General features: G+C 41.8%; 3 protein-coding genes across 3 annotated transcripts; 1 reads left to right on the top strand and 2 right to left on the bottom strand.

Annotated features, from left to right (window-relative positions):
- Positions 1 to 2,004: 2,004 nt before the first annotated feature.
- On the bottom strand, positions 2,005 to 10,634 carry fggy (FGGY carbohydrate kinase domain containing). The gene is made up of 16 exons (XM_080836535.1): positions 10,575 to 10,634; positions 9,971 to 10,175; positions 9,752 to 9,863; positions 9,478 to 9,629; positions 7,214 to 7,302; positions 6,859 to 6,974; positions 6,496 to 6,624; positions 5,591 to 5,694; positions 5,377 to 5,484; positions 5,210 to 5,271; positions 4,948 to 5,098; positions 3,918 to 3,992; positions 3,683 to 3,803; positions 2,766 to 2,860; positions 2,385 to 2,446; positions 2,005 to 2,144 (listed from the first exon to the last, which is right to left on the bottom strand). Exons 2-16 carry the CDS (start codon positions 10,169 to 10,171, stop codon positions 2,066 to 2,068), a joined length of 1,656 nt encoding a protein of 551 aa, XP_080692661.1. The 5' UTR covers positions 10,172 to 10,175; positions 10,575 to 10,634; the 3' UTR covers positions 2,005 to 2,065.
- A 2,453-nt stretch (positions 10,635 to 13,087) lies between these two features.
- Positions 13,088 to 14,729, top strand: LOC308363713 (transcription factor Jun-like). Its single transcript, XM_080836543.1, has one exon. The coding sequence runs from the start codon at positions 13,423 to 13,425 to the stop codon at positions 14,353 to 14,355; it is 933 nt and encodes a 310-aa protein (XP_080692669.1). The 5' UTR covers positions 13,088 to 13,422; the 3' UTR covers positions 14,356 to 14,729.
- Positions 14,730 to 15,341: 612 nt separating this feature from the next.
- On the bottom strand, positions 15,342 to 21,347 carry tada1 (transcriptional adaptor 1). Its single transcript, XM_080837247.1, has 8 exons — positions 21,234 to 21,347; positions 20,734 to 20,825; positions 20,129 to 20,194; positions 19,889 to 19,983; positions 19,180 to 19,407; positions 18,476 to 18,627; positions 16,901 to 17,057; positions 15,342 to 15,686 (listed from the first exon to the last, which is right to left on the bottom strand). The coding sequence occupies exons 1-8, from the start codon at positions 21,305 to 21,307 to the stop codon at positions 15,534 to 15,536; spliced, it is 1,017 nt and encodes a 338-aa protein (XP_080693373.1). The 5' UTR covers positions 21,308 to 21,347; the 3' UTR covers positions 15,342 to 15,533.
- Positions 21,348 to 26,217: the final 4,870 nt, after the last annotated feature.

Below are 26,217 nucleotides of genomic sequence, written 5' to 3'. Positions count from 1 at the left end.
CCTCAAGACCCAGGAACAATATTACAACGCTGTGACGCAGCGTTCGAGGTGTAGAGATGACAGCAGACTCTACATGTTAAAATAGCGGAAATTATGAAGCCTTTCAGTAATGTCTCCTATTCCTGATAAGTCTAGCTACTGATCCTGAGATGGAGAAACAGCTTTTATCATGTTGTGCCTTTCCAAGTAATGTGGTCTTCAAATAAACAGTGATTAAATGCGATAGGATGTGTGGGTGGTGAGTTTATTTCTGGGTTCATGTGTTATTATATGAGTTGATTTTATGTTTTTTATTCTGATCTTAGACCGGAGTACTGAACACACTGATAAGCTTTTATATGAATGTGTAGTAGTGATCTACACATGTAATTGCTTTGTGTCTGTAGCCATAACATTTCCTTTCTAGTCTTGTTGTCTGCTTCCTTCCCACTCTGTGTAGCAGTCCTCTGGTTCTGGCCCAATGCAGTAGGCTATAGGCCAGGATGCAGGATGTCAGGGTGCAGAACTAGGATGTTGTTGTTCAGTGATGAGGGTGTAGCCTTTCCAACCAAGGCGATTACTGAGACGCAGACATCAGGACAGGCATAGACATATATAAATGTATACATGTCTATGAGGACAGGGCTCCTTCTCCATGTGGCAGACCACATGTCAGGTCAGGTAAGCGTGGCACCAGTAAACCAGTAAACAAAATTCCCACACACTTTGCCAGACAGCCTCTCCCTCTCCTTCTACATCATATTATGCTAATACTGATACTGATAAAGTGCCCATATTACCTACTGTTAATTGTTTACCAAAATGTACCTTTCTAACCTTTTATCAAGTTGATGTTTACTAACCAAATCTTCTCTTATAGCGTGACCTTTGCTCACAAATGCTGATGGCTGTGGAAACACTGTTCCTCATCACCATATCTATTAAGTACACATACGCGTATTGGCAGCTGAACTGTCATTTACCTTCAGTGTAAATAAATACCACCATCAACATAGTTTTCTGTTCCATTACTCTACTTACACCTGTAATAGTAAGCTCACAAGCACACTGTATACCCACTAAGGTGTTCTTCAATACTTGAATGCTCTCTCCCCAGCGTATCCACGATCAGCTTTGTATGCATCATGTTAATACCATGTTATGTTTGTATGTTTACCACATCTATGCCCACCTCCTTTCTTTTCTATTTCTACTTCTCTTCCTGGCAGGCTCAAAGCAGATGCCCCCCCCCCCCCCCCCCCCCTTATGTGCCGAGGTTCTGCTTAAGGTTTCTTCCTGTTAACTGAGTTTTTCCTATTTTCATTGACAAATAGATCAGCCTCTTTTGTGTTATCTTAACGGGAATTTCAGAAACGGCCTCCTCGGTATTGTCTCATTACCCACTACTCTTGGACAAACATTTGTCCAAACCAACATTTAAGGTAAAAAAAGTAATTGGCTACAGATAAGTTCAGGCAGTTAGAAGAGGAAGCTGCAAATTAAGGAAGATAAGAGGTCAATAGTAGGCTGTGTGTATGCCACAATACTTTTTAGAATTGTGGTCTGTTACTGGCTACAGTAGGATGAATGTCTGTTTAATAACATTATGTATATATATATATATATAAAAAAGAGCTTCTGTCTGATGCATTCCATTGGCTCAGCTGCAAGGGATTCGTACAGTCCTACCATCAGGACAACCCCAGACACAGAAGGCCAAACAACATGCTTCGATCTTGCACTGTGTGATGAGCTACTGCAGCAACTGCACACGTTATAGAGCTCTGGACCTCTGGGAAGGCCAGGGAAAGGGTGAAGAAAAAGCGAGAGAAAGACACAAGGAGAGGAATTCCAGTGAACCAGTGAAAAAAAGCATATTCACTAAAATAATTTATTATGATAAAATCACATTTAGTAGTAGATTAACCTTGGTTGCTGTCCCTTAGGTGAACAATTCCATAGTTAAGTTAACAAGCTGAAAGATTTTTACAGTGTGAGTTTCATTGGAGAACTGTGCCCTGGTATAGAAATGTCAGCTGTGCAACTTCTGGTTGTGTGGGGAAGCCTGCCCACTGCTCTCTCTTGGTCACTCTTGCATGAGAAGAACACACTCCCTCTGGTGGGCAAACAGCCGCAGAAACACACAGAATTTCCTCCTGTAGAAACTGTAAGACACAGTGCACAAATATTTCAGGACCCTCTTTTTCTTTGCTTCAAAAAATTAACCCTTTAGCCAATTGAAACACAATGCACTATTCGGGCGTATAACAATAAGGAGGAATAAACAGAGGCTTTAGCTATGCCTATGGCCACCTTGCCATACCATGGATGCTCTTGGTCAGGTCAAAGCAATCTACTGGTGATATTGTGGTACATGACATAACATTTTACAACTGTGTACTCACTTGTCTTGCTCAAGATTTGGTTTAACAACTCTTCCGACTTTTGCCATTTTCTGCATAGCTTCCTGAAACACAGTTGAGGGGCAAGAACTGCAGTTTGTAAATGTGACATTGCAAAATAGGCTAATGTAATACCAGTTTTTCCTTTTTCCTAGATACTCCTTCAAATGCGTATTTGTTTCCCTACAAATGTTGTGTGTTGTCTCTGAACGCTACTATGGCAAAAGGGCCATAACGAAACTGAACTGATTTTGACCATTCAGTATTATGAAGGCACATTCCTTGTTGTCCCAGCTAGCTAATAGCACTCCATGCAGCAGATAGTGTGCAATTATTTTCCTTAAGTGGATCATTTGAATAATTTCTCTCTGAGTTGTGCCATACCGGGATGGACCTGTAATCAAATGAGGCGCAGGCTCCTAAGATGGCGGCTCCCACCAAAACAGCCTCTTTCTCAGCAGGCAGGACCACTGGCAGACCTACAGAAACATGCCTTATCATTACTTATATGAGGCACCATTTGGTTATCAGCATTATCAGGACATGCACTTAAAATAAAACCTTCTCATCGCGTGTTCACTACCACGGACTGACAAAAGTTCATCATGAGAAAGTAAGTAAGTAAGTAAGTTTTATTTATAGAGCACATTTAAATACAGCATACACTGACCAAAGTGCTGTACAATGTCAATAAAAGGCAAATAATACAATATAACCATACAAATTGACCATAAGTCCTAATATCAAATACAAAGTGCAATAACATTCAATAACAGGGCACCCCACATAGACAAGAACAGGAGGTGAACAGTTAGGGGGAAAGGAAGGCCAGGGAGTAAAAGTGGGTTTTTAGCCTAGACTTGAAGGCAGAAATGGAGGGGGCGGATCTAATGTCCTGAAGGAGCTGGTTCCACAGACGTGGAGCGGCGACAGCAAAGGCCCTGTCACCTTTCTGCTTGAGCCGTGAGTGTGGCACGTGCAGAAGCCCTTTGCATGAGATCTCAAAAGAAGTCACGTCAGCCATTTGAAGAGGAACTGACACATGTTACCCAGCCACCACTAATTTGTGAAACACTGTGAAAGACTCTGTGCAGAGGCCCTCTTTCATGGAAGACTCACACCACAAAGCTCTTAGGCCTGTAGAGTTTACACTGATACTAGGCAACTAAACCAAATTAATTCACAGTTCCCAGTCTATTGTGATCCGCTGAAGAAGAAATGTGTGGGCCAAGCACCATATTACCTAACAAAGCACATGTACCAACATGAAGTGCAGTCTGATGCTGATTGTCAACACGTACCTGTAGCGTTAGCGTGCATCTGCACAAAAAGGGTATTCTTACTCAGCCCTCCACACAGGAAGAGGGTTGTGATGCAATGTCCTGCTTCCTTCATGGCCTCTAGAATGTGCCGGGTGCCTAGCTGAAAAGGGATTAGCATAGGAACATAGGTAGGACAACATTTTTTCCAGAAGGGCTTTCGAATGTCCACAAGGCTCACGTGAAATGTCTTTCACAAGAGGATTATATTACTCACAGCAATAGCCTGAACAGTTGCCAGGTATAACAGGGCCAGGTCATCCAGGGTCTGGGACAAGGAGAGTCCAACCACCTACTCATGAGAAAGATAGTAGTCGGAGTCAGTAAGGCATATCCTAGTGGATATTAAATGCTGAATCCAATTATATCAGTCACAATTGTTTATATAGTCAAATTTAAATGCGTATTTGCCATGGTTTTTAGTTCCATGGACCAAATCTATTAACAAGGTCTGCTAAACTACAAGAATTCCACATAAATGTTTTGCAAAAACTACACGAAGCTGCCTCCAAATGTAAAGCAGCATTCATGCACGGGACCAACAGATAAACTGGAGAGGATGCACCGCTGGCTAAACTCTCTTTTAATATGTGCTTTCTGTGCACCACACTGATTCAAAACAAACTGAGTGTTTACGATAGATATTTCATCCCACCGTATCAACGTTTTTCAACCGAATACGGTATAATAACACAACAAATGCAATGCAAGGATTGGAAAGGCAGAAAGCAGCCTGTGGTTGACGCACACATACACAGAGTGATCTGAAAGTTCATGCATGCTTAATTCATATTCCACACATGCATCTGGTGTCCACACAGGCATATGAAACACATAACCATCTTCACAATACTCAACTAGAAAGTAGAGCTGTCATTATAGGAACAGAGAGCTTCTTGTGATATGTGCGATATATAACTAGAAAGTATAATATGAACAGAGCGCTTCTTGCGATACATAGCTAGAAAATATAATCGGAACAGAGATATATGTGCGATTCATAAATACAAAGTATAATATTAACAAAGAGCTTCTACGATATGTGTGATACATAACTAGAAAGTATAATAGGAACAGAGAGATTCTTGTGATATGTGTGATACATAACTAGAAAGTATAATAGGAACAGAGAGCTTCTTGTGATATATGTGATACATAACTAGAAAGTATAATAGGAACAGAGAGCTTCTTGTGATATATGTGTGATACATAACTAGAAGTGTGAGGCAGATCTTCTCTTCCCTCACCATGCCTTTCAGAGTGGGGTCGGCAAGAGGGGATCGGTTCCCATGGAAGTCAGGCCACACATGCAGACTGGTGGTTAACTGGTCCAGGTTAGCTGGGTCTTTGGCCATGGCCTCCAGATGTTTGTTGAGGTAGGAGTAAACACTCTCTTCACTGGGTAGGAAAATAAGAAAATTGGTGGTAAGGATGAAGCTTCCAGACATTTTCTTCAAACTAGATTCTAAAAGAAGAATAGAATGGTGATTTAGCCATTTATGCACTAACCTTCTCTCTGCTTTCTCCTTCAACTCTGGGAAAGCAGCGTGACCTTTCACCATGTGGTCAATCTGCTGACAGAAAAGTCTATGTACACACGGCATAACGAAGCACCAAGGCATTAAGGCCAAAAAAGCAAACGTCTGATTAATCAGAACAGCATAACCAGCACTGACCAGTCTTCCAGTGGCACTCTGCCCGCCTTCATTCAACCACAGGGCTGGGACCATAGCAGACCGGTAAGGTCCCCAAACACCTGGAACAAATATGGGATCCTGGCTGATCTACCCGGAAAGGAGATAAGTTCATGGCCATGGATTAAAGACAGTTTTGCATCGGTTTGTCTCAAGCAGGGATTAAAAAACAAAACGCCATTTAAAAAAAAAGTACCGCCATGTGACAAGATGATGTTCCACAAATCATGGCCAAGCGTGAGGTCAGAGGTTGGTGTTCGCATGGCAGGTGAAACCCAGTCACGTCAGCCCCGATGACACCTGTTAAAGGAATCAAAAGAGCATAGAGCATATATTTCCATAAAAACATAGAGTATTTGATAGGAAAATATGAAACTCTGACTTTAATCAAGTTGTGTGTTAATCATATGCCTTTGTGAGCTGAAACATGACGTTTCTGTCTCTGTTCTTAAGTGCTGGCGTTTTTAACTCTGTGTATGTGCTTAAACGTGTACCTTCTGTGTGTGTGTGTGTAAGCACGGGCTGATAAGAAGAATGAGTAGTCCTTCTTTTCTGCCTTGCTGATGCATTACGTTTCAAAAAGCATAGTAAAATGACCTCAGACGTCAGAGACCCACGACTTGGTTATCCCTGTTGACAAAGTGTTTTGATGTCAGAGAATGCTAATTTCTTTCTATATAAACCTTGTGTGATGTGTTTAATTTGGCTTCTCTCTTGTCTCCTCCAGTCTGGGAGTGAGCCCGGGCTCTCTCTCTCTCTCTTACTTTCTCTCTTTCTCTCTCTCTGGCCTGCCAGGCCGTGGGGGAGCCAACACGCTTGTTGTTGTTGGATAAATATACTTATATGCAACTCTGGAGTCCTGAGGTAACTTGAGTGGATTTTCACTTAACGATATTGGAAAGTGTATTCAACCGGTCCAAGAGCTTTGATAGGGCAAAATCAAACTATTAATGATAGAAAGGCATTCTGTTCACTGAGTGGTAAAAAAAATGGTGGAGGCAAATCAATATCCTACCACCATCTTTGCATCACCTTCCATGCACTGCCAGGCTATCATTTGTTAACCTATAAGATAACCATGGTGCAACAGGGGCTACTCACCCAACCCTCCAGCATGGGCGTCTATGAGGCTGGCAGCCACGGCTGTGCCAGGGAGGAGTCCCATCTCCGCAGCTGCTTCCTGGGTAAGCCCTTTACCCACTGCAGTTCCAGGGTTGCAGGTGAGGGCGCCTGTTTGAGGAGAATACCCAGAGAGATGATGGGGTACTTAGTGAACAGGTTGGTCTGCTAATGAAAATTTAGATAGAAAAGTATCTGCTGAGTCTCAATGTTTTAAAGTTCTTTGACATATGTCAATGTGTAATTACTTAAAATGATTAATGATCAACCACTTCACTTAAGTTCTCACAAAGTTCATATTTTTTAACACTGCACTTCTAAAGACCAGTATGCAAATCATGGCACCTATTTTGGAGTAGTTGTTTTCCAAAAGGTCCTCGAGTCCAATGCTGGTCCAAAATGTGTTGTCCCATCCTTCCGGGGGAGAATAGGTCCACTTACAAACTAAAGTGCAAAGGGATCTAGAAGCCAAGGGAGAGTTGTGTACCATGAGCTATGAAAGCAACTCGTTCATAGTTGATAGCAGGGATACACTTAAAAGTTTTCACATAAAAGTTCCTAAAACTGAACAGAACCTTCTGTACGTTATATTATAATGACTATATAATATGATACTTAACAGTTATGCTGTTAAGACTTACGTCATGACTCAACATAAAAGGGTTGTATCATACTGAATCAACAGACCAGTGAAGCTGACCTGGCTAATGATCCTGTAGCTTTCCAAGACAGAAAATCTGGGAGATCAAAGAAGTGGGCCGCTTCCTTCCAGCAACTCTCTTTGAGGTTCTGAAACAATGGAGAAACATCTTTAAGGTTCTGGAACAATGGAGACACATCTTTAAGGTTCTTGAACAATGGAGACACATCTTTAAGGTTCTGAAACAATGGAGACACATCTTTAAGGTTCTGAAACAATGGAGACACATCTTTAAGGTTCTGGAACAATGGAATACATCTTTAAGGTTCTGAAACAATGGAGACACATCTTTAAGGTTCTGAAACAATGGAGAAGCAGGTTGCAAGTGTGTTATTTCTTACACTGAGAGAAATCACTCAATGACTACATGTCTACCCATAGAAGGACACATGGTCAATTATCCCCATTATTTATTTACATTCCCATGTAGTGCATCTGAAATACTGGGAGAAAAGCAGGGGAAGAGCTTTAGTTATCAGAGCCAGTGGAACAGTGGGTATTCTATTTCGCCACAGACCTTTCTGCCCTTGGCAGTCTAGGCTTCTTTAACTTTGTATAAAGTAGCTATTTCAGAGGTGGAGAAATTGGGAGAGTCATGAATAAGGCAGTTAGGAAAGTACTGTAGCTTTGTATGAAAAGAATTTTTTTTTTTTACCAATTTACCAATGGTGGAGGAGTTCAAATGCGCTAAGATCTAAGGATCCAGTAGTCAAGGACACTGTAAAATTCACATGAAGCTGTTCAACATGCACATAGCACATTACAGAGATATCATTGTACAGAGTGGAAGAGCAGGGTTTGGGATATCATTAGGCAGGTACACAGTTGAAGAGCAGGGTTTGGGATATCATTATGCAGGAACAGAGTGGAATAGCAGGGTTTGAGCTATGTGACAGTTGGAAAGTATGTGGTAAGGCTACATTGCTGGAGAGGAAGTAGATAGTAACTAGTTTTGTTAACGAGCAAGAAGAGCTAACTGGACCAGCAGCAGTCACTTCTCAAGACAAGCAAGGGGAATGGAGAAACTGGCATGTTGCTGACCACATTACATTTCTTGTTGGAGCCCCTTATGAAGTCCTCCCAACTCTGCAGAACCTCTGTCAGTGGGTGGTTGAAGACAGAAGCTGCAGGTTGTGTTTGGGTGTTGGCTCATTAAAACATTGTCTCGATATAAAACTAGCCTGATCCAGAGTCGCTACATGTGGAGACATAATTAGGTTTTTTAAATAATTTGCATGTTTGTCTGAGAATAATTGACTTGAGGGTTAACACTTTGCTGGTTAATGACAGGGGCGGTACGATTTATTTTGTGTGAGAGGGGCAGAAAAGTGGACACCAGGCACATACAAACAGGACTTGCAACTGGTTTTGGCTGAGGCCCTCGCAGACTACTTGGGGTCGTAAATTGACGTGAACTAAAACGGAGATACATGCAATCTTGTTAAGGTGTATCTTGAGGTTGTCGCTTCTAGTAGTGGTATGTGTTCGCACCAATCATAAGTATGAAGGGGAGCGGCTCTGGGATGCAGTTGAGACTTCTGGAGATGTTGTGGCCTAATTCAATGAAACTGTGATGAAGGAAGGTGACTGCTTGAAAACCCCAGTGAAATGCCCACAAAGGCAGATTTTTTGATGTTGTTGCATCCTGCTGCTCAGGTTTTATGGTTGGGAAGGCATGTTGCAGAGTGAACGAGTGCCTCTACGGATCCCAGCTACAAAGTGCGGAGTCCGTTGCTGCTGTCTCCAGACAGATGTGCATTGTTGTTGTATCCTGCTGCTCAGGATCTATGGATGGGCAGTTGTTATATTCGTAAGGCTGCTGGCTATGAGTATTTGCATGTGACAGTGACAGGATTAGCCTCTGTGGGAAGTCCCTAACCAGTAACATAAGGGATTTAACATCTTTTCCTGTGTATAACTAAAATAAATGTAATGTTCAAGACCCCTGAAGAATAGTTCTGCCTATGTGCTACTCACATGAATTGTGAGATACATTTTGTAAAGGGTAATGGTGTGGTCTTTTTCTCCCTCTGAAGGCAGCCATGAGCGTGCGCCTGTTTGAGATTGGGCTATTGATTAAACCCATGGCACTGAAGCTCCGCCAGTGGAGCGAACTCAAAAGTATTTATGAAAATGAAATTCCCACCATCTGCTCCTCTGGGCCTCATAGCTAGTAGTGTCTGACGTGGATGACTGTCACACTCAGGGCACCACACATAATGCAATGGCATCTCAAGAAATGGACTAAAGCCACAGGTCGTCACCTCTTTTAGCCACAGTAACTTTGGGGGCTGCATTTCTGGGGACATCACCCCTCCCACTCCCCTCAGGACCCTGTGGCCGGTGTCAGTAATCCGAGCCGCTTGCTCAGCAGCCCTGTGGTCCATCCACATCACCACGTTCCTTTCACAGACCCCTGCGGGGACAAGAAGGAGGCCTTCAAATTAATTCTGCATGGAGCATATTTAATGGTGTATAATATCATAAAGGTCGGGTGGAAGGTAGGCAAAAACCCAATGCTGAATTTATGCTGCTTACCATCACAGTTAACAGCGACTGGTTTAAATCTGTGGTCCAAAACCACCAGGGAACAAGTAGCATCAAAGCCAATGCCTTTGACTTTGATCTTTTCAATGCCCTGGGTCACTTTCTGTCGAGTCACATGTTGCCTTATTAATATTATACTTGAGACATAACTGTTTTTTATATAGTTCAACAACATATTGGGGAAAGTTTCATCAGTTAAGTTGAGCTCACTTTAACTGTGCTGCAGCACTTGGTCCAGATATCAGATGAGGATTGGACGTAATGGTCAGGATGAGGCTCCCAGATGTGGATCGGTTCTTCGGCCATGTCTTTTACCTGACCATCACAGGTGACAAGTGCCGCACGAACGCTGGCTGTGCCAACGTCTACGCCTACGTAGTACCGCTCCGTGGAACTTTGGACACTCGCCATCTAGCTAAAGCAAACATTAATAGCGAATTTAGGGTTTTCCCAAGATTGCCGTACTCGCTTAACAATTCATAAATCATAACCTGTTAATTTACATACAAATGTGATTATATTTGTTAGTATGCAATGCAATGGCATTCTCAGGAAGACACGTTTTTAGAAAGTAGCCTATCAATGAAGGGTCAGTTTTTTGCCATCCGATTACGATGGATAAACAATGTATCGTTAACAATTTTTATCACAGCTACACACAGGGAGCATAAGCTAATATGCTGCCGTATCTGAGCCTGGCTTGCAATATTTCAGCAGGCTAAGTTAAGTTGGACCACTAGGAACCCAACGTCAAAGTATGAAACAACTAGATGGCTTAATAACTGTGTAATTGTTTTGCTGAGCGTTTTCTTACCATGTGCAAACCACCGACAAACAGTCAGTGTTGGTCATACAATGAATGATTTGGAGCGATACTTAAAGCCAAGCATAACAATCTTTGTACTCTTACGGGTCCCATGAAGGGTCAAAAATGGCTGTGGATTCGCTAAAAAAGTAGCCTAAATCACTTGACAACTTGGTTTGTTGACATTTCAAGAGACCTTTCTTCCCCTTAGCTAACTCAAAAACTAATTGAACTATATTAAGCATTGTGTTGCTTTCACGAATACTGGGCAGGGTGAAATAGGCTACATTTAAATTTTATATTCATTTTATATCAGTTGGTAACATAACCATGGCATTGGCATTCAGTCTTTATTGTGAGCGAATTCTCAAAACACAAACCTGACCCACAGGCGGGTTAAAAATACACCCATTCAATACAAGAGTGTGTATTGTAGGCCTGTGCAACTGTAGGCCGAATATATTGATTAAAAGTTGATGAAGTGGGCAGAAATAAAGTGGGATCATTGAAAACTGAGAAGATGATCACACATAATCATTAGGTGAAAGTGAGGAGAGCTCAATCTGTTAAGGGGAAGCACAGCAGTTTATTCCAGAAGTAAATGCAGTTGAAATATTAGACCTCTTAGTGGTAGTAGTAATTGCATTAATTATGAATAATTTTGTACTTCATGAGGAAATGTAATTACTTTGTTGCAATACAACAAGAAAGCATTTTATTAACATTATCTTCGTACAAAAGCCCAATGTCACATGACTGGCTAGTGGACAGGTGGAGGACAACCAGTGAACATAACCTGGTGAAATCACCATATGACGAATTACACCCTTGACAGTGTGAGTTGTACGGCCCGTTGACATCAAACACACAAAATCAAGTAGACACAATGGTATAATAGTGTGTCTACAAAATTATGATTGCACTTAGACAAAAAAGCTCAAGCATCTGACAAGAGACAGGTGCTGTATGAAAACTTCAGCCATGCAGTAAAAGAAACCACCTAGCCAATTCTTTTTTTTTTTTTTGCCACTCTACGATTGAACTTCCTTCACAAGTAAATGAAAACCGCATCTATCAGAGGAATCAATGCAAGAGGTCAGAGTTGTTGTCGACTGTCTTCCCAAGACAGACCATAGTGACTTGCTGGAACATTCCAACTCTGAATTCAGACTGAACGTGTCAAATGCCTTCATTTGTTTGTTTCACTGCAGCCAAGGTAACCAACAGACCCATGCGCCGTCTTGAAATCTTGACTAAAAATTCGTCCTGGTCCTGACAAGCTGTCTATGAAGTTTATTCATATTTCACATGCATGCACTAATTTCATCATTGTTCCACCTTGCTACCTTAGCAACTTTCATAATACTGTCATACAATTAAAAATGTGGAATACTTTCTCTACATACATAGGCTATCATGTGAATATCTATACTCCATTAAGTGAAAACATGCAAACAGATATAAACAGAATAGATATTGCATCAAACTATCTCTTTATTGTCAAGGAAAGCTTAAGGAATTAAAAAACCCACACAAATATATATGCAGTTTAGTAATGTATACAAAAACCTGTAGAAATACACAATGTATATATAAACGTATAGCAAACTACATAACCCTAAAAAAGCAGTAGCTAAAGAAACATGCCTCACACATTTCTAGCTGTATAGCTCCTCTGATGCAAAGTAGGGACGACAAATCTACCAGATAGGATATTCATTTGGGAGAGACAAACAAAATGGAAGATTAAAAGGTATCTCTTGGCTAGAATGGCCTCTTCAAGTCTAAGATGACAATACTCTGTATTGTAAAGAACATGAGGGAAGGGTGAAATGAAGAATAAATGCCAGAACGACAATCACCTAAAACAGCAAACATGAAGTTCAAGCGAATAGGGCTACGTGCTGTTCATTGTGTATTTTGTTAACATTTACAAGGTCCAAAACAAAGCTATATATCTGTAGCTGACTGTAGAGGCTATGGCTCGCCTGGATTAGAAAAGCAGGTATTGGAATTTGACATTATTTTAGGGGTAAAAGCACTGTTTAGGTGGCAAAGCAGACGAACATACATTTTCCATACAGCACGATAAGATGATAGCCTACATTGTTTCAAGATATATTTAAAGGGTAGGGTTACAGCCGCGCGTTTGTCTGCAAAATAATGTTACACTTGTCACAAGTGGCCGTTTGTGCCATACGGTTTACCTGAAACACACCATTCCAAATATTTGTGCAATATTTACGCGTTACTCTGAAATATAGGACACTTCGCCTCAGTCCGTGTTAACTATGCGAAAACACGACGTAATCCCATGGTGCATCAGGAGTAGAGCATTACCTAATCCCATGAAGCACCGGGCTAAAGGAGGGTGGTCCATCGTAAGAGCATAGGAACCAACAAGTAACGCCCTTAGTAGTGAGTCAAACCAATCAGAAGTCTTAAAAATGACATCATTGTTATTTTCAGAGTCAAAGCAGCAGTGCTTCTTATAAAGTTTGACTCCACGTTGGAAGTAGAGTGAGAGAGCGAAAACAGGGCCGGGACGGCCTTCGACGAAGTTTTTTTAACCTACTTGTCAAGTAAGAATTGAGATCTTATGAATTGTCTGTGTACCGCCTACCATCTTTTGACATAAGCTATCTAGGCTATGCGTTCCTCCCAGATTTCAAGAGCTTACGGATAGACATGTATCATCGAAATTTCATTGGATATAAAGGACGAGAAGAATTGATATAAGAAGAAACGACTCAACGATTGTTATCTTTTTTTAACTATAACTACCAAACTAGAAGAATCCAACAGTCGGAAAGGAGTGATCCGCGTTCAAGCTGTCGTTGAGTTCACGCGAGTCAATATGGAAGCCACATTCTATGACGAGTCTATGAACGCACCCGTGCCTCCGCAACAAAAAAATGTTGGATTTGGATATAATGCTAAAGCGCTAAAGCTGAACATGACTCTAGATCTTAATGATCCTATGAAACACTTAAAGCCGCACCTTCGCGCCAAGGCAGTGGACTTACTGACATCACCCGACGTTGGGTTGCTTAAACTGACTTCGCCGGAATTGGAGCGTCTGATTGTACAGTCTTGCAATAGTTTGACAACGCCGACTCCATCTCAGTTCATCTCTTCCAAAAATGCCACCGATGAGCAGGAGGGCTTTGCAGAAGGCTTTGTCAAGGCACTTGAGGAGCTACATCATCAACAACACATGCCCGTTATGGATTCCTCGGGTCAGGGGATGCCCACATCCACCGACATGGCACCTGTGACCTCAGATCAGGGAAACGTATCGTTGAACAATAATGTGCGAGTGGATCCACCAGAATACTCGAGCCTGGGTTCACTTGGCCGCGCACCTGCCTACGCCGACTCCAACTCCATTGTGAGTTACGCAGCTATGTCCCCGCGACACGCACCAGGCCTTCGAGTGTCATGCCAACACCCGCTACAGCAGGCGTACAAAGACGAGCCACAGAGAGTTCCTGATATGAACAGCGAGACCCCTCCCATGTCTCCAATTGACATGGAGAACCAAGAGAGGATCAAAGCGGAGAGAAAGCGCTTGAGAAACCGGGTGGCCGCGTCAAAGTGCCGGAAAAGAAAGCTCGAGCGACTATCGAGACTGGAAGAAAAAGTGAAATTCCTAAAAACTCAGAACACAGAGTTGTGCTCAACAGCTAACATACTGCGAGACGAGGTTGCGCAGCTCAAACTACGGGTCATGGATCATGTAAACAGCGGCTGCCATCTCATGTTGACGCAGCGGATAAAAGCTTTCTGAGCGGGACTGTGAACATTTCATGGACTTATAGACAATGTGTTTTTGGAGATAGCCAAGTATTTAACGTAGCACTTAAAATCTTCAGCACATAGATTGGGTTTCCTCCATTTCCTTATAGCCAAGTCATAAACTGCAATGACATCTCGAAAGTGTATTCTCTTGAACATTTGACCTTGTCACCAGCAAACTTCTGCAGTAGGCATTCTGATTTTCCTGGTTAGAGGGGAAAAGAACTAACCACATGAGAAGCCGATTCGTTTCTGATTGTAGAAATTTCATGTTGGGTTGGGAGTTTGAAACTGATAATCTTACAATGCTGAACTTTTGTTTACAATTTTGTTAATAAAAGAATAATCCGACCCTGAACTCTTTCGGTATTTAACGCATTTGATACATTTTGTATTTTCAAATAGTTTCTTATTAGCTAACTGTTCATTTGTAAATCATTTGTCTGGTTTTGTAATGTTAATCAATACTAGCTATATTAGATTGTGTATTGCATATTAAAAACTAAAACACACAACTGATTTCTGTTACAGAAATTACTATGAATGATGACTTAAGAACATCATTTGGGTCATTACAGCAAATCCACTTCAGTAGACTTCATAATTGCTTGGATGTTCCATTTACAACAAACTGTAAAACAAACCTAACTATTTACTTTCTCACATACCATACAAAACGAATTCAATTTTACTTAGTACAAGACAGAATATGGACTTCGCCTCTGAGTAAGAAATACTGTGGACAATGGCCATCACTAGATACAAGTGTGTACAATTGATGACCTGATTCAATTATAATACAAAAGATTGTATTCATTCAAGCAGCTACTCAGTTTTTTGCTCCTGCAATTTATTTTCCCCTGGACGTTTTGTATAGCTATAAAACAAAGATATTTACAAAAGAAAACCGGTAAGAATTTAGTTTGGAAAACAACATTACTGAGAATCCAGGCACCTCAAACACAGAACTGTTGGGCATCCAAAAGATTAGCATTGACACAGTGGGGGTGGGGGGGTCATCTCTCACAGGCCACTAGTCTGTGATAATGACACAGGGCCTGACTTTGCGCCATGTGTTTAATATGTGGCTTCCTCGAAAGTCCAACAACCACCTGGTGAACTTGCCAGGCCTGTGTTGTGCCAGCGGCCAGAGTGCTATCCAGTGTGGTCTCAGCTGACCAGTAGGCCCTCCTTGGCAGCAAGCCGCTGACGGTGCACACGGTCCTGCTCCAGCTCCTCATGGCTGGGATGCCAGAGCTTGGCCAGGATGCGCTCGATGTTCAGGGCGTACATGGAGTGGGAGGGCATGACCCTGCGATGGACCTGCCATTCCAAGAGTGAGGAAAGTATGTAAGTAGGCGTACAGATTAACAAAGTCAGATATATCAATGAAGCTAAAACAAAGACCAACGTGTTGTAATGGTTTTGAGACATTCGTGAACTGAAATAAAATAATTTATCCTATGAAAATCTAAAACAAACTAAACCAATAATGATTGCTAAAAAACGAATAAAATGAAACTTATTTGATCTTTGGAAGACGGTGGATGTTGCCATTCAAGGTGACGGGTGGCACTCTCCCAAAATTCTGTGTAATGTGTAGCTAAAGCAACCTTAAGATGGCAAAATAGTGTGTCAGGACCTACACTCGCTAGTTCATAGAAGTAGTAGAAGTAGTTATTTTCAATTGAAGAAGTCAGATATGTCAGGGAGGAAACATGCAAGTCCTGTGGGGGCTATTTCTAATTTAATAGTGAAAGTACCAGGGAATTTAGGGTCAAATCAGGCAACAGCTAGCCTGACAATGTCATACTCATAATTCTAGTCAGAATATGAGTCTGATGCTGAGCCATTGGGCTGTGATTATGGGGCGTGTTTCAACGAACCAGGAAAAAAAATGCCTCTTCGCTCAATTGGATACCTACAACTAATCAGAGCAACATAGTATGACCATCTGATACATTAAAACTTTTACCGGATCCCGTAAGAAGGACGGCAAAAACATATTTTCGATCGACAAATGCCTCGATCGCGTTTCTCTGTTCCTCTTTCAAAATGAATGCGCTGTCAATATCTGTGAGATATGCCTGCTCACGTACGTATTAGCAGCAAGGCTAGCTGCTACCAGCTTCAGGCTGGTATCCAGGCTAGGCAACAGCATCTTTGCCATAGAAATCAAAGGAAAAGGAAAATCCCCCAAATCTTCACTTTCGAAGTTACCATTGACAGGAATACCCATTATCCATGGGATAGGCTGTCACGAGAGAGAGCGTGACTGATGAATCTAATTTTTTTTTTTTTTAACTTGTAAGTTCCCAATTGAGTGCTTAAGGATTTTTTTTGTTAACTATACTGGTGGGGTTGACAATGAAAACCCATGTCATATTGTTTGCCTGAAGAAAATGGTTGAAATATTTAATCGTGTCCTTTCCTTTTATGTGTATTAAAGGTCACGTTACTTGAACATTTAAAGTGCTACAATGTTTGCCATCCTTGTGGCATAACACAAGCCTCATCTTATTAAGTTTTTACCGTACCTGCAATGCTTCCAATAGGTCATACATGTTAATAGGTGGTAGAGGGGCGGGGAGACTGTGACCAGAGCAGGCCAATAGGAGCGCTGCCTGCTGTTCTGCGTCGTCCGGTGACACCTGAGGGGGCGGGCCTACTGGAAGTGAGGCACTGGGAGGCGGGCTATAAGAGATGGAGAACAACAAGCACAGTTATCAGAAGGGCTGCCAGTCTGCCTGGCAGATGGTCAATTTAATGAATTTTATTTATTTAGCACACTTTAACAACCAAATAAGTCCCAAGGTGCTTTACAAAACAATCAATCAGTGTCACAAATCATAATAAATTGAAGACAGTTCAAAAGGAAAAAGAACGCAATAAAAAAAATATGTATAATAATATAATATGATCATTTGAGAACTTTTAATCTTCAGAACAGGGACTGATAACTGAAACTGATAGCAAGATCAAGGTAAGTTCACTTAGAGCCAGTGGCGTAGCGGCGGTTTTGGCCGCCCTGTGCGCTAGCCAAATTCGCCGCCCCCCCCCGTCAAGGAGGATTTCCTACTGGTGCGAAGTTTTGTTATTGTTGTCAATATGCCTTTGAAGCTCCGCAATTTTTTTGTCCTAGCGTCATAAAAGCTACATCCCCATAAACCTCAAATCTTCTTTACAGATATATACAGTTTGAAAAATTATAAAAATTAGCACTTTTGGCAATTCATATGTTAAATGCATGGTAAAGAAGGCGGTGAGGACAAACGTAGCCACTTTGAGCTAGTTGCTATGGTCACCTAGTTATGCTAACTAACTAGTTAAGTTATTAAGGATAACTAAGGATCTAACATTAAACGATTTAAATGGAAGAGTTCCATTTACATAAAATGAAAGCTAGTTTAGCTGATGTTAAAGTCTCCTCGATTTAACTGATCAAATTATAAAGGGTAAAGGTAGAAACCCTCAGGGTGCCTGTGCCACTTTGTATGAACTCGTTCATATTCATGAGTTCATATTGACACATATTTACACGAAAAGTTCAGCGCATGTATAACCTTACCTATTTGTGCATAAAGAATGCTGATATGAAATATGAAAACAACCATAAGAAACATCTATGTATATAATGTTCTTCATAAACGTAAGATACCCTGCTTGACAATGTTGCATGCATTCCTGGAGTAAAATTGAACACAAAGACATTCCACCACACGCGCAGGTCGCGGGAGATTTTTTTTTTTAAACAGTCGAACTAATACATTGCAAAGTGGACGCTAGGGAGACCGCGCCACTTCAAAACAACACTATATTCTAAATTCGGCCATTTGGGAAACGACAATTATCAAAAAATTACAAAACTAAAAAATCAAAAGAAAGTAATCAAATTATAGTATTGGCCGCCCCCTTTCAATTGGCCGCCCTGTGCGGTCCGCACACCCCGCACACCCCACGCTACGCCACTGCTTAGAGCACAATCGCTTGGGAAGGCTTTCCACTCAGTGGAAATTAACTTGCTCTGGACAAATTGTAGTAACATGAAGAATGAGTACAACTTTGTCTAAAAGTTACAGCGTTTATCAACAGGATATTGCTCATTCACTCACCACTCTTTGATACTTTGGTAAGCTGCCAAGCTGTTTTTCAAGTACGGCTGAGGTGTGATGTCACTGCTGAAGGCATGCTGGAAGTGACCATCACGGAGACGATAGGCTTTCCTCCTGGAGACCACAGCGGTGAGGACATCTTTGAGATGGACCTGGAGGAACATAAGGGCAGGGGCCGTGTGACAGAAAAGCCTTGATTACATTTACATTTAGTCATTTAGCAGACGCTTTTGTCCAAAGCGACGTACAAGGGATATATGTAATATTAGCTACACTGTGGTACAAAGGAGGGAGTTTACCAATCGTCCAAATTGGAACTAGACAATTACCGGCTTCAGAGTACAACCAGAACACACCATTAATCATAGCCTGCACACCTGCACCTCAAGAATGTAAATTACGGGGGCCCTGTGGCACAAGCAGCAAAAGCTTGAACGCCTACGGGGACATGGATTTGAAATCCAACCTCCGATCATTTCCGAGATCCCACGTCCTACCTCTTCTCTCCAGCTCATTTCCTGCCAAAACCCTTTACTATCCTATCTGATTAAAGGAGAAAAAGCCCCCCCAAAAATATATAAAAAAAACAAAGAACGTGAAATACACTGAATTTGCTTCATAATACAGGCCCCCCTCATTCCTGCCATCATTGCACACACACCAACCTCCCCAGAAGTGTCTCAGCGGCTTATTAACATGCGTACCTCCAGTGCGCACACCATGGAGCTGACGGAGTCCTCCGTCAGGTTGTCCAAGCCCATCTCGAAGGCCGTGACCATCATGCGGGCCTCCAGCTGACCCCGTGTGGGGAGCAGCAGCGTGTGGGCGCTCAGACGCAGGTCCTCCTCCTCCGCCGGCGCAACCCCGGGCCCCGGCTCCCGCACGCAATACGGCTGCACTGAGCTCAGGGGGTTGTGTGGCTGGAAGCGATGCTGAGGGGTTCATTGGAATACAAACAAGAGAGTCAAAGACAGTGCGGTCATCAGAGGAGGAACTCATGCACTGTGGAAATATGTCTAGGTTTGTCCATTTCCAGATGCTGCACTGAGCAAAAGCTTTTGATCTACTTCAGCTGATTTAATGAAGACACTAAACTAAAGTAGTTAAGTAGAACTAAACTAAAATTTCAAAACAGTATGCTTGTAGTAACCTATCAAGCTTCTGTATCTATCCATAAAACATAAACATTACATTATGGCAGGAAGGGATTGAGGGTGGACTAAAGAAACATGAGGCCAATATCGCATGTCCTTTTTAGTTGTAGGTTTTTCAGAATGGGAAAGAGCTCTTGAATTGTAGTGACTTTGTGTCATGACTTTGCCACCAGCAGAGTCAAAGTCTGTGTAGTCATCTTAAGAAAATGAAAAAGCTAGAACATACAAATTTCGTGGGCTTTATATTTAAACAACTTACATCAAATTTCTGACGAACAGAGGAAAACTTCTTCTTTCCTTTTGGCTTCCCAGGCTTGGAGGCAGACCCGCCTGACCACTGCACTGAGACTCCCTCTAAAGAACATAACAGGGGATGAGAACAGCATAAGAAAAGCACCAGTATGCACTGAGCTGGATGCAAATGACTCATACCTCACATTCTCTCTTTGTGAGTCCAGAATAACAATAAAACACTTTTCATGGTGTCGCAAAACCGTACCTGGTGTTGACACAATAATCTGACATCGTGTCAAAATTGCCAGCAAGAAGTCGTTGTGGACATGAACTGAAAGAGGACCACAAAAACACGATTTCAGTGAAGAACACATCAAATAAATACTCACATAGAAATTAAGTGAGAATATATATTTCAAGTGGAAACACGTGAGGGGTAAAGACAGCAAACCAGTGCAGTATGGTCAGAGTTAGAGCAGACCACAACGTTTGTTTTTACCGTAATGCATGGTAAAGAAGGCGGTGAAGACAAACGTAGCCACTTTGAGCTAGTTGCTATGGTCACCTAGTTATGCTAACTAACTAGTTAAGTTATTAAGGATAACTAAGGATCTACCATTAAACGATTTAAATGGAAGAGTTCCATTTACATAAAATGATAGCTAGTTTAGCTGATGTTAAAGTCTCCTCGATTTAACTGATCAAATTATAAAGGGTAAAGGTAGAAACCCTCAGGGTGCCTGTGCCACTTTGTATGAACTCGTTCATATTCATGAGTTCATATTGACACATATTTACACGAAGAGTTCAGCGCATGTATAACCTTACCTATTTGTGCGTAAAGAATGCTGATATGAAATATGTTTTTACCGTTGTCCTGAGCGAGAAGACGGCGTGCCTCGATGTCAAATTCTTCTTTGCTGATTTTCTGCTTGAACCAAAGTTTCAGATTTGCCCAATAACTAAAACATGAAATAAAATACAGCGTTAATACATATTTGTGTTGGCTCACTACAAATACTTACTATCAGCCAACACCAGGCAGATAGCTCAGTAAAAGCCTTGTGTATGAGTGGCATGCTCTACACTCCCTTTGCATTGCACCGATGCTGTGTTGCAAACAGAGTCACTGGTTTTCGACTTGCAACGAACAGAGGAAAAGGGAAACTGGCATCATGTAACTAACTTATAGGACTTGTGATAGTCAAGGTATAAAGTAAGTTTACACAGCCAAACTAACGTTAACTGACATTAGTGTTGCCAGCTCACTTGGCTAGTTAGCTAGCCAGACTTCCCGCTACAGTTACATACAAAACAAGAGGACGTTCTGAACGTTTTGGCTATCATAGTGAATCTTCAAATGCACTCACTGTTTGATATTATCCCCAATGGCATCAGTTAGGTTTTTCTTTGCTATTTCCAGCTCGCTAGGATGAGCTGCCATTGCGACACACAGTCCCGCAGCAGCAACATCAGAAAACAATATTTTTTCGCTACCAGATTACTTATGTCTATACAAAACATTTTACTACTGCTGCCATCTATTGGCCGGGCGTTCACCTTGGGTATGGCCCCTGAATGTAATGCTTTTCCCCAGAAGAGGGCACATTTGCTATACGGATGTTTGCGGAATAAAAATTATTACACCCCAACGTCATACAGTTGAACAACATATTTTTTATAAAGCCTATTCTATATGTTATTAGTATTGTCTGTGTGTGTGTGAGGGAGAAGTGATCGTGTAAAGTGTATTTAGTTATTTGGTTTATTAAGTTATTAAGTTTATTGAAACTGAATGTTGCGGATCAACAATATTAGGCGATAGTTGTCAATCTAAATTAGGGTTAACAGTATGCTTGTGAAACACGACATGCATTTAACACAAGAACAACACAACCAACAGAGAAGGCTTACAATCTCCACGGCAGTCGAATAAGGGGCAGACACAGAGGGATTATGTGGGGCGTCACATTGGTAGGCTACCTCCCTCCCTAAGTAGCCTAATAGCTGATTTTTCACTGCCCTTTCCATACTCTGAAGCTTGCTTAAACCGTTCAATATAACTGCAACATGGGATTTTGATCAGAATCTAGTGTTTTATGAGCCTTGACACATTCACACCTGCATAGTCGATTAAAGCACCATATAAAAGTCCTGCTTGACTGTGTGACAACATGGTTTGTCACATGCCATGTGGGATTCAAATGGATGAACCCCTCAGTAGAACTTGGCAGTTTCCTTTCAGTGTTTATTTTTCAGCAAAAGGGTGCACATTTTAAGTCAAGAGGAGGTAGTCTTTCACACACCGCAGAGTAACACATGTGTGTCCAGTTATGCAAATAAAGTTCCACTCAATTCCTATTAGAAATAGGCTCAAATAGTAGCGTATAGTTTTGCTCTCAAAAATAGCCTACCGCAAAAACAATATATTTTTTAAAACATCATGAATAGAAGCATACAAATCACATCTTAAGAATATTACCGGCATATTTGTTCTATTAAAACTTACTGAGGTCACTGGCATGTTTTAGAGATCTGTTTTCACTCACAGCATTTAAAACTTCACCAGTGGGTCTATAAAATGGGTCTTTTTGAAATCCCTTGACTGCCTCCAATCTTCTGTTGTGCTGTTACTGTAGACAATAATGGTAACAACAAAATAATGGTGCCCTGGGAAAGGCACACTTCAAAGATGCACATTAAACAGGTTCACAACACAAGCCACAACCACTGACGCTGCAGAACAATGGCACACGGCATCTCAGCAGAGCTCAGAGAGTTGAGTTTAACAGCAACTCTGTCTGAGGAAAAGGCTCTGCTCTGTTCTGCTCTGCCCAACATCCTGAGTTGAGCTGAGAGTGCAGAGGGGTAGCTTAACCACATGAACATATGCTTGACGTGTACATGATTAATTCAGTGAACCAAACGATTTGAGTTTGAAACACATACTGTGATGTTAATGAATGAGAGAAAAATCTCAGAAGCATTAACTTAAAGGTCTTAAGGAGAGACAAAGGTGTGGTTTTTAAGACAAAGCAGCGTGCGTGAGAAACTTGCATTTTATTGAAAAACTAACAAAACAAAAAAAACGAAACAAAGAAAAGGCAGACAGGCAAAATATGCATGTGTTGAAAAGTGTACTTCAAAGGTTCAAGAGGACTGTTATCACAGGAGTGAAGAAGCGTTGTGGGTTCCTCTGGTCTCATCAGTCTCCGTCTCCTCGGGCTCAGGGATGCCAGTAAGCACATTCCCCCCATCTCATGACTGAAAGAGGTGGGATCCTGCTCGGAGAGAAATGTAAGGGAGGAGCCGTGTTTTTCTGTGAAAGCCCTAATGACATCAGATGTAGTAGACTGGGCACCACCTATTCTCCACAGAGGCAATAGCCCATCTGGACCGACTGAGCTCAGGGTAGTCAGTGTGATCCCACTTGGCACCAGAGAGAGAGATGCTTTGGGCAGGTAGATACTGAGGTGAAAACTTTGGATGGTACACTTGCGCTCTTAGCAATTCAGTTTGAGAGACTGGCCCAGTTGTGCATGTAAATAGGAACATTGTAGACAGTAAAGGGCAACAAGACTAACCCCTTCTTCACAGCGCAAACTCTGAGGTATGTACTTGCCGTTTTTGCCTTTCCTCTCTCCTGCTCTAGTCAGGAACAGCAGATTCTCTTTGTTCCTACCTCTCAGCTGGTAGACATGGCGCTAGCACCCACAAGGTCAGGGGTGAAATTCCCCATGAGAGTAGGCTAGTCCTGCTGATGAGATGGTGCAGTGTGATATTGTGATGTGTGGCATGAATCATGGGGTGTTTTCACTTAAGCACGAGTTTCAGTGTTTATTGTCTCTTTTCTTTACTGTACTTGTCTGCCCACATGTCTAGGTCTTTCCAGATTAAAATCCAGATAGAATTTGGTATACTTTCTAATAAAATAAAGAAAAATAAATAAGGTGGATTAATAGATTACTATGATTATGCCTTATTGGTTCTTCTGGAGATAAACTGACATTGTGTCTCTAACAGTGACAATAAGCATGGTGTCATTCTTTTTCTGGAAATCCAGAAGCGTTTCAACCAAAAAAAAGTCCCAGATATTAAAAATGCTGGAGGGGTGAAATATGATGACCATAAGGCTTCCTTCCCCTCCACGGTCTGCAGGCGTCCTAACCCCAAGCCCAAAGACTGATTCAACTAGTCATGTTTTCAATTGAGAGAAATTCTGCGCCTCCTGTCCGTGAGGAAGTGAGATAATTTGTTGAACCAGGTGGTTTTGTGCTCGACTGAAATTAAAGCCCACATTTACAATAGCCCTGGTGGAGAGCAGTCCAGTATGCCTTGGGTAAGCAAGGGGCTGTGTGTCTGTAAGGTTATGAGAAAAAAAACAGCCTTCACCCTTGTATGAAGATCTCCCGACACCATAAATAAACATTCAGCTCTACAGCGGGATCAGTGTCGGGGACACAGGCTGGACAATCACACAGTTCATTACGTGCGACCGCGCTGTTTAAACAGTTCCTTTTGGTGTTACCAGATTAGAGTAGTGCTCTGCTCCAACATGCAAGTGAGCGGGTGAGCGAGGAGCTTCTGAAAACACTGTGTAGTGCCTCTATTGACACACACCCCATAAGAGTGGATTGATCTTTGAGACCAAAGCAGAGCATTTACCTCATCTGACATATTCCTGTCCTACTTTTTCTGTCGACCCACTTGGAGTCACTTGGACCAACGCTTAAGTGCCAAATGTGAGACGTCTCCTGATGTCTTTGGCTGGAATTTAATTACGTTGAAGAAGTAATTGCACTTTATTTTCCTTCACATCAGGGAGTTGTGGAGATTGCCTTCCCCACTTATGGTTTCTTGACAGTGATGGAGGGGACTCTCTCGCTTCTGCAGCAGTTTGGGTTTTTCGGCCCGTGCCAAAAGGGTCCTCTTCCAGTGCTAAATATTTTCTGGAAAACCGCAGGGATGATTGAAAGTGCCTGTTGATTAATGCTGTTTTTGAAATATAGAATTTGCTCCCGGGCACACCGGAGCACTGTATTATGATACTGTGAAGCCAGACGTGATGGTGGCCAGCGTGATCATGGTCATGTTCCTACTCTTTCAAAGCTATATTTCACTGAGGCTGGCAGGCATCATAACCTGTGGAAATGTGTCACCACCTGTGCCAAACAGCAATCTGAAAGAAGTTTCTTTTTTTCTTTTTTCTCTGGGTTTTATCCCAGTTTTTCACCAACAGCTGCTTTTTTTTCACTGTCAAGACTAATAAAATCCTTTCCACAAAATAAGTAGAAAAACGATTACTCATAAAGTTAGGGCCCTTGTGTCATACTGTCTTCTGCTGGCACTTACCAGAAAAGGCTGCCAATAGCACGGCATGGTTTTTGTCATCAAATGGAAACTAAATTGTTGCGGGGGCTTGATGAAGCCGTCACTGCTCGCTTCCCATAATGAAAAACACAAAGCCTCTCTAAGTAGACGGAGCCTTCATCCAAGGAAAAGAATGGCCATAGTCCAGCTAACGTTGCTTACCTCTGTCCATCCAGCTGCAGTGGGTCAACAGGTTTATTGTGTGTTAAACTTGTAGTTTTAGGCCAAAGAGAATTCTGCCTGGATGTCTATGAGAGTGACGGATGATTCCCTGCTAACAAAGCCTGTGTCCTAAACAAGCTTGCATGTTACATAACAGAAGGGAGGAGAACAAAGGACAGACCAATAGATGTCCTCACATAGCCAGTTTTATCTCATAAAGTTGTTTCCTCAGATTAGTTGAATTCGGTGAATCACTTTAAAACTTCATGTTGACATTTTAATGACTACGAGTACTTAAATACTGCTTGTCAAAGATCCTGCATTCTTGGACACGCATGAAAGCTGACATATTACTTTGGGTACAACAACAAGTACAGCCTGTATTGTAAGGGATCTGATACCGATGGATGGAACCAATAGATCTTATAATAACTTTTCCAGGATTTGTCAGCAGAGTCAAACTTTTTCTGCTTCATTATTCTACTCCTGCGAGAGAATCAAGTAAGCAGGCAGTGATAAACCAGTCACAATGGGACTAAATGTTTGGGGTAAATATAGTCACCACAGATTGATTTGTTGATTTGAAAACTGACAATAATAATGTTTGCTCATTGGTTCTTGTTTAGGGAATCTCAAACAGAGACCACAAGCATGGGGGCAACCTTTTCTTTTCTTCTTTCTTCTTGATCCATCCAAAACGCGTAGAAAAAGTACCAGCTATTAAAAAAGCTGGAGGGGTGAAACATGACTACCGCAATGCTGAATCATTATTCTGATTCTAGGACAGAATCGAGCGAGCAGACGGCATCTGAAGCGGTCGCC

This window comes from Sprattus sprattus (assembly GCF_963457725.1).
Source record: "Sprattus sprattus genome assembly, chromosome: 4".
Taxonomy (NCBI): Eukaryota; Metazoa; Chordata; class Actinopteri; order Clupeiformes; family Clupeidae; genus Sprattus; species Sprattus sprattus.
Note: the sequence above shows the minus strand (reverse complement) of the source record. Positions and strands in the feature narration are given on the sequence as shown.

Excerpts from the sequence above, each read along its gene's own strand:
- fggy (XM_080836535.1), bottom strand. The coding sequence starts at position 10,171 with ATGGCGAGTGTCCAAAGTTCCACGGAGCGGTACTACGTAGGCGTAGAC. Across the intron at positions 5,695-6,495 it reads CGCCCATGCTGGAGGGTTGG|GTGTCATCGGGGCTGACGTG; the intron begins GTGAGTAGCCCC and ends TTCCTTTAACAG. Across the intron at positions 2,145-2,384 it reads CCAAATCTTGAGCAAGACAA|TTTCTACAGGAGGAAATTCT; the intron begins GTGAGTACACAG and ends TGTGTCTTACAG.
- LOC308363713 (XM_080836543.1), top strand. The coding sequence starts at position 13,423 with ATGGAAGCCACATTCTATGACGAGTCTATGAACGCACCCGTGCCTCCG.
- tada1 (XM_080837247.1), bottom strand. The coding sequence starts at position 21,307 with ATGGCAGCTCATCCTAGCGAGCTGGAAATAGCAAAGAAAAACCTAACT. Across the intron at positions 19,984-20,128 it reads GATTATTGTGTCAACACCAG|AGGGAGTCTCAGTGCAGTGG; the intron begins GTACGGTTTTGC and ends TATGTTCTTTAG. Across the intron at positions 17,058-18,475 it reads TACCAAAGTATCAAAGAGTG|CCCGCCTCCCAGTGCCTCAC; the intron begins GTGAGTGAATGA and ends CATCTCTTATAG.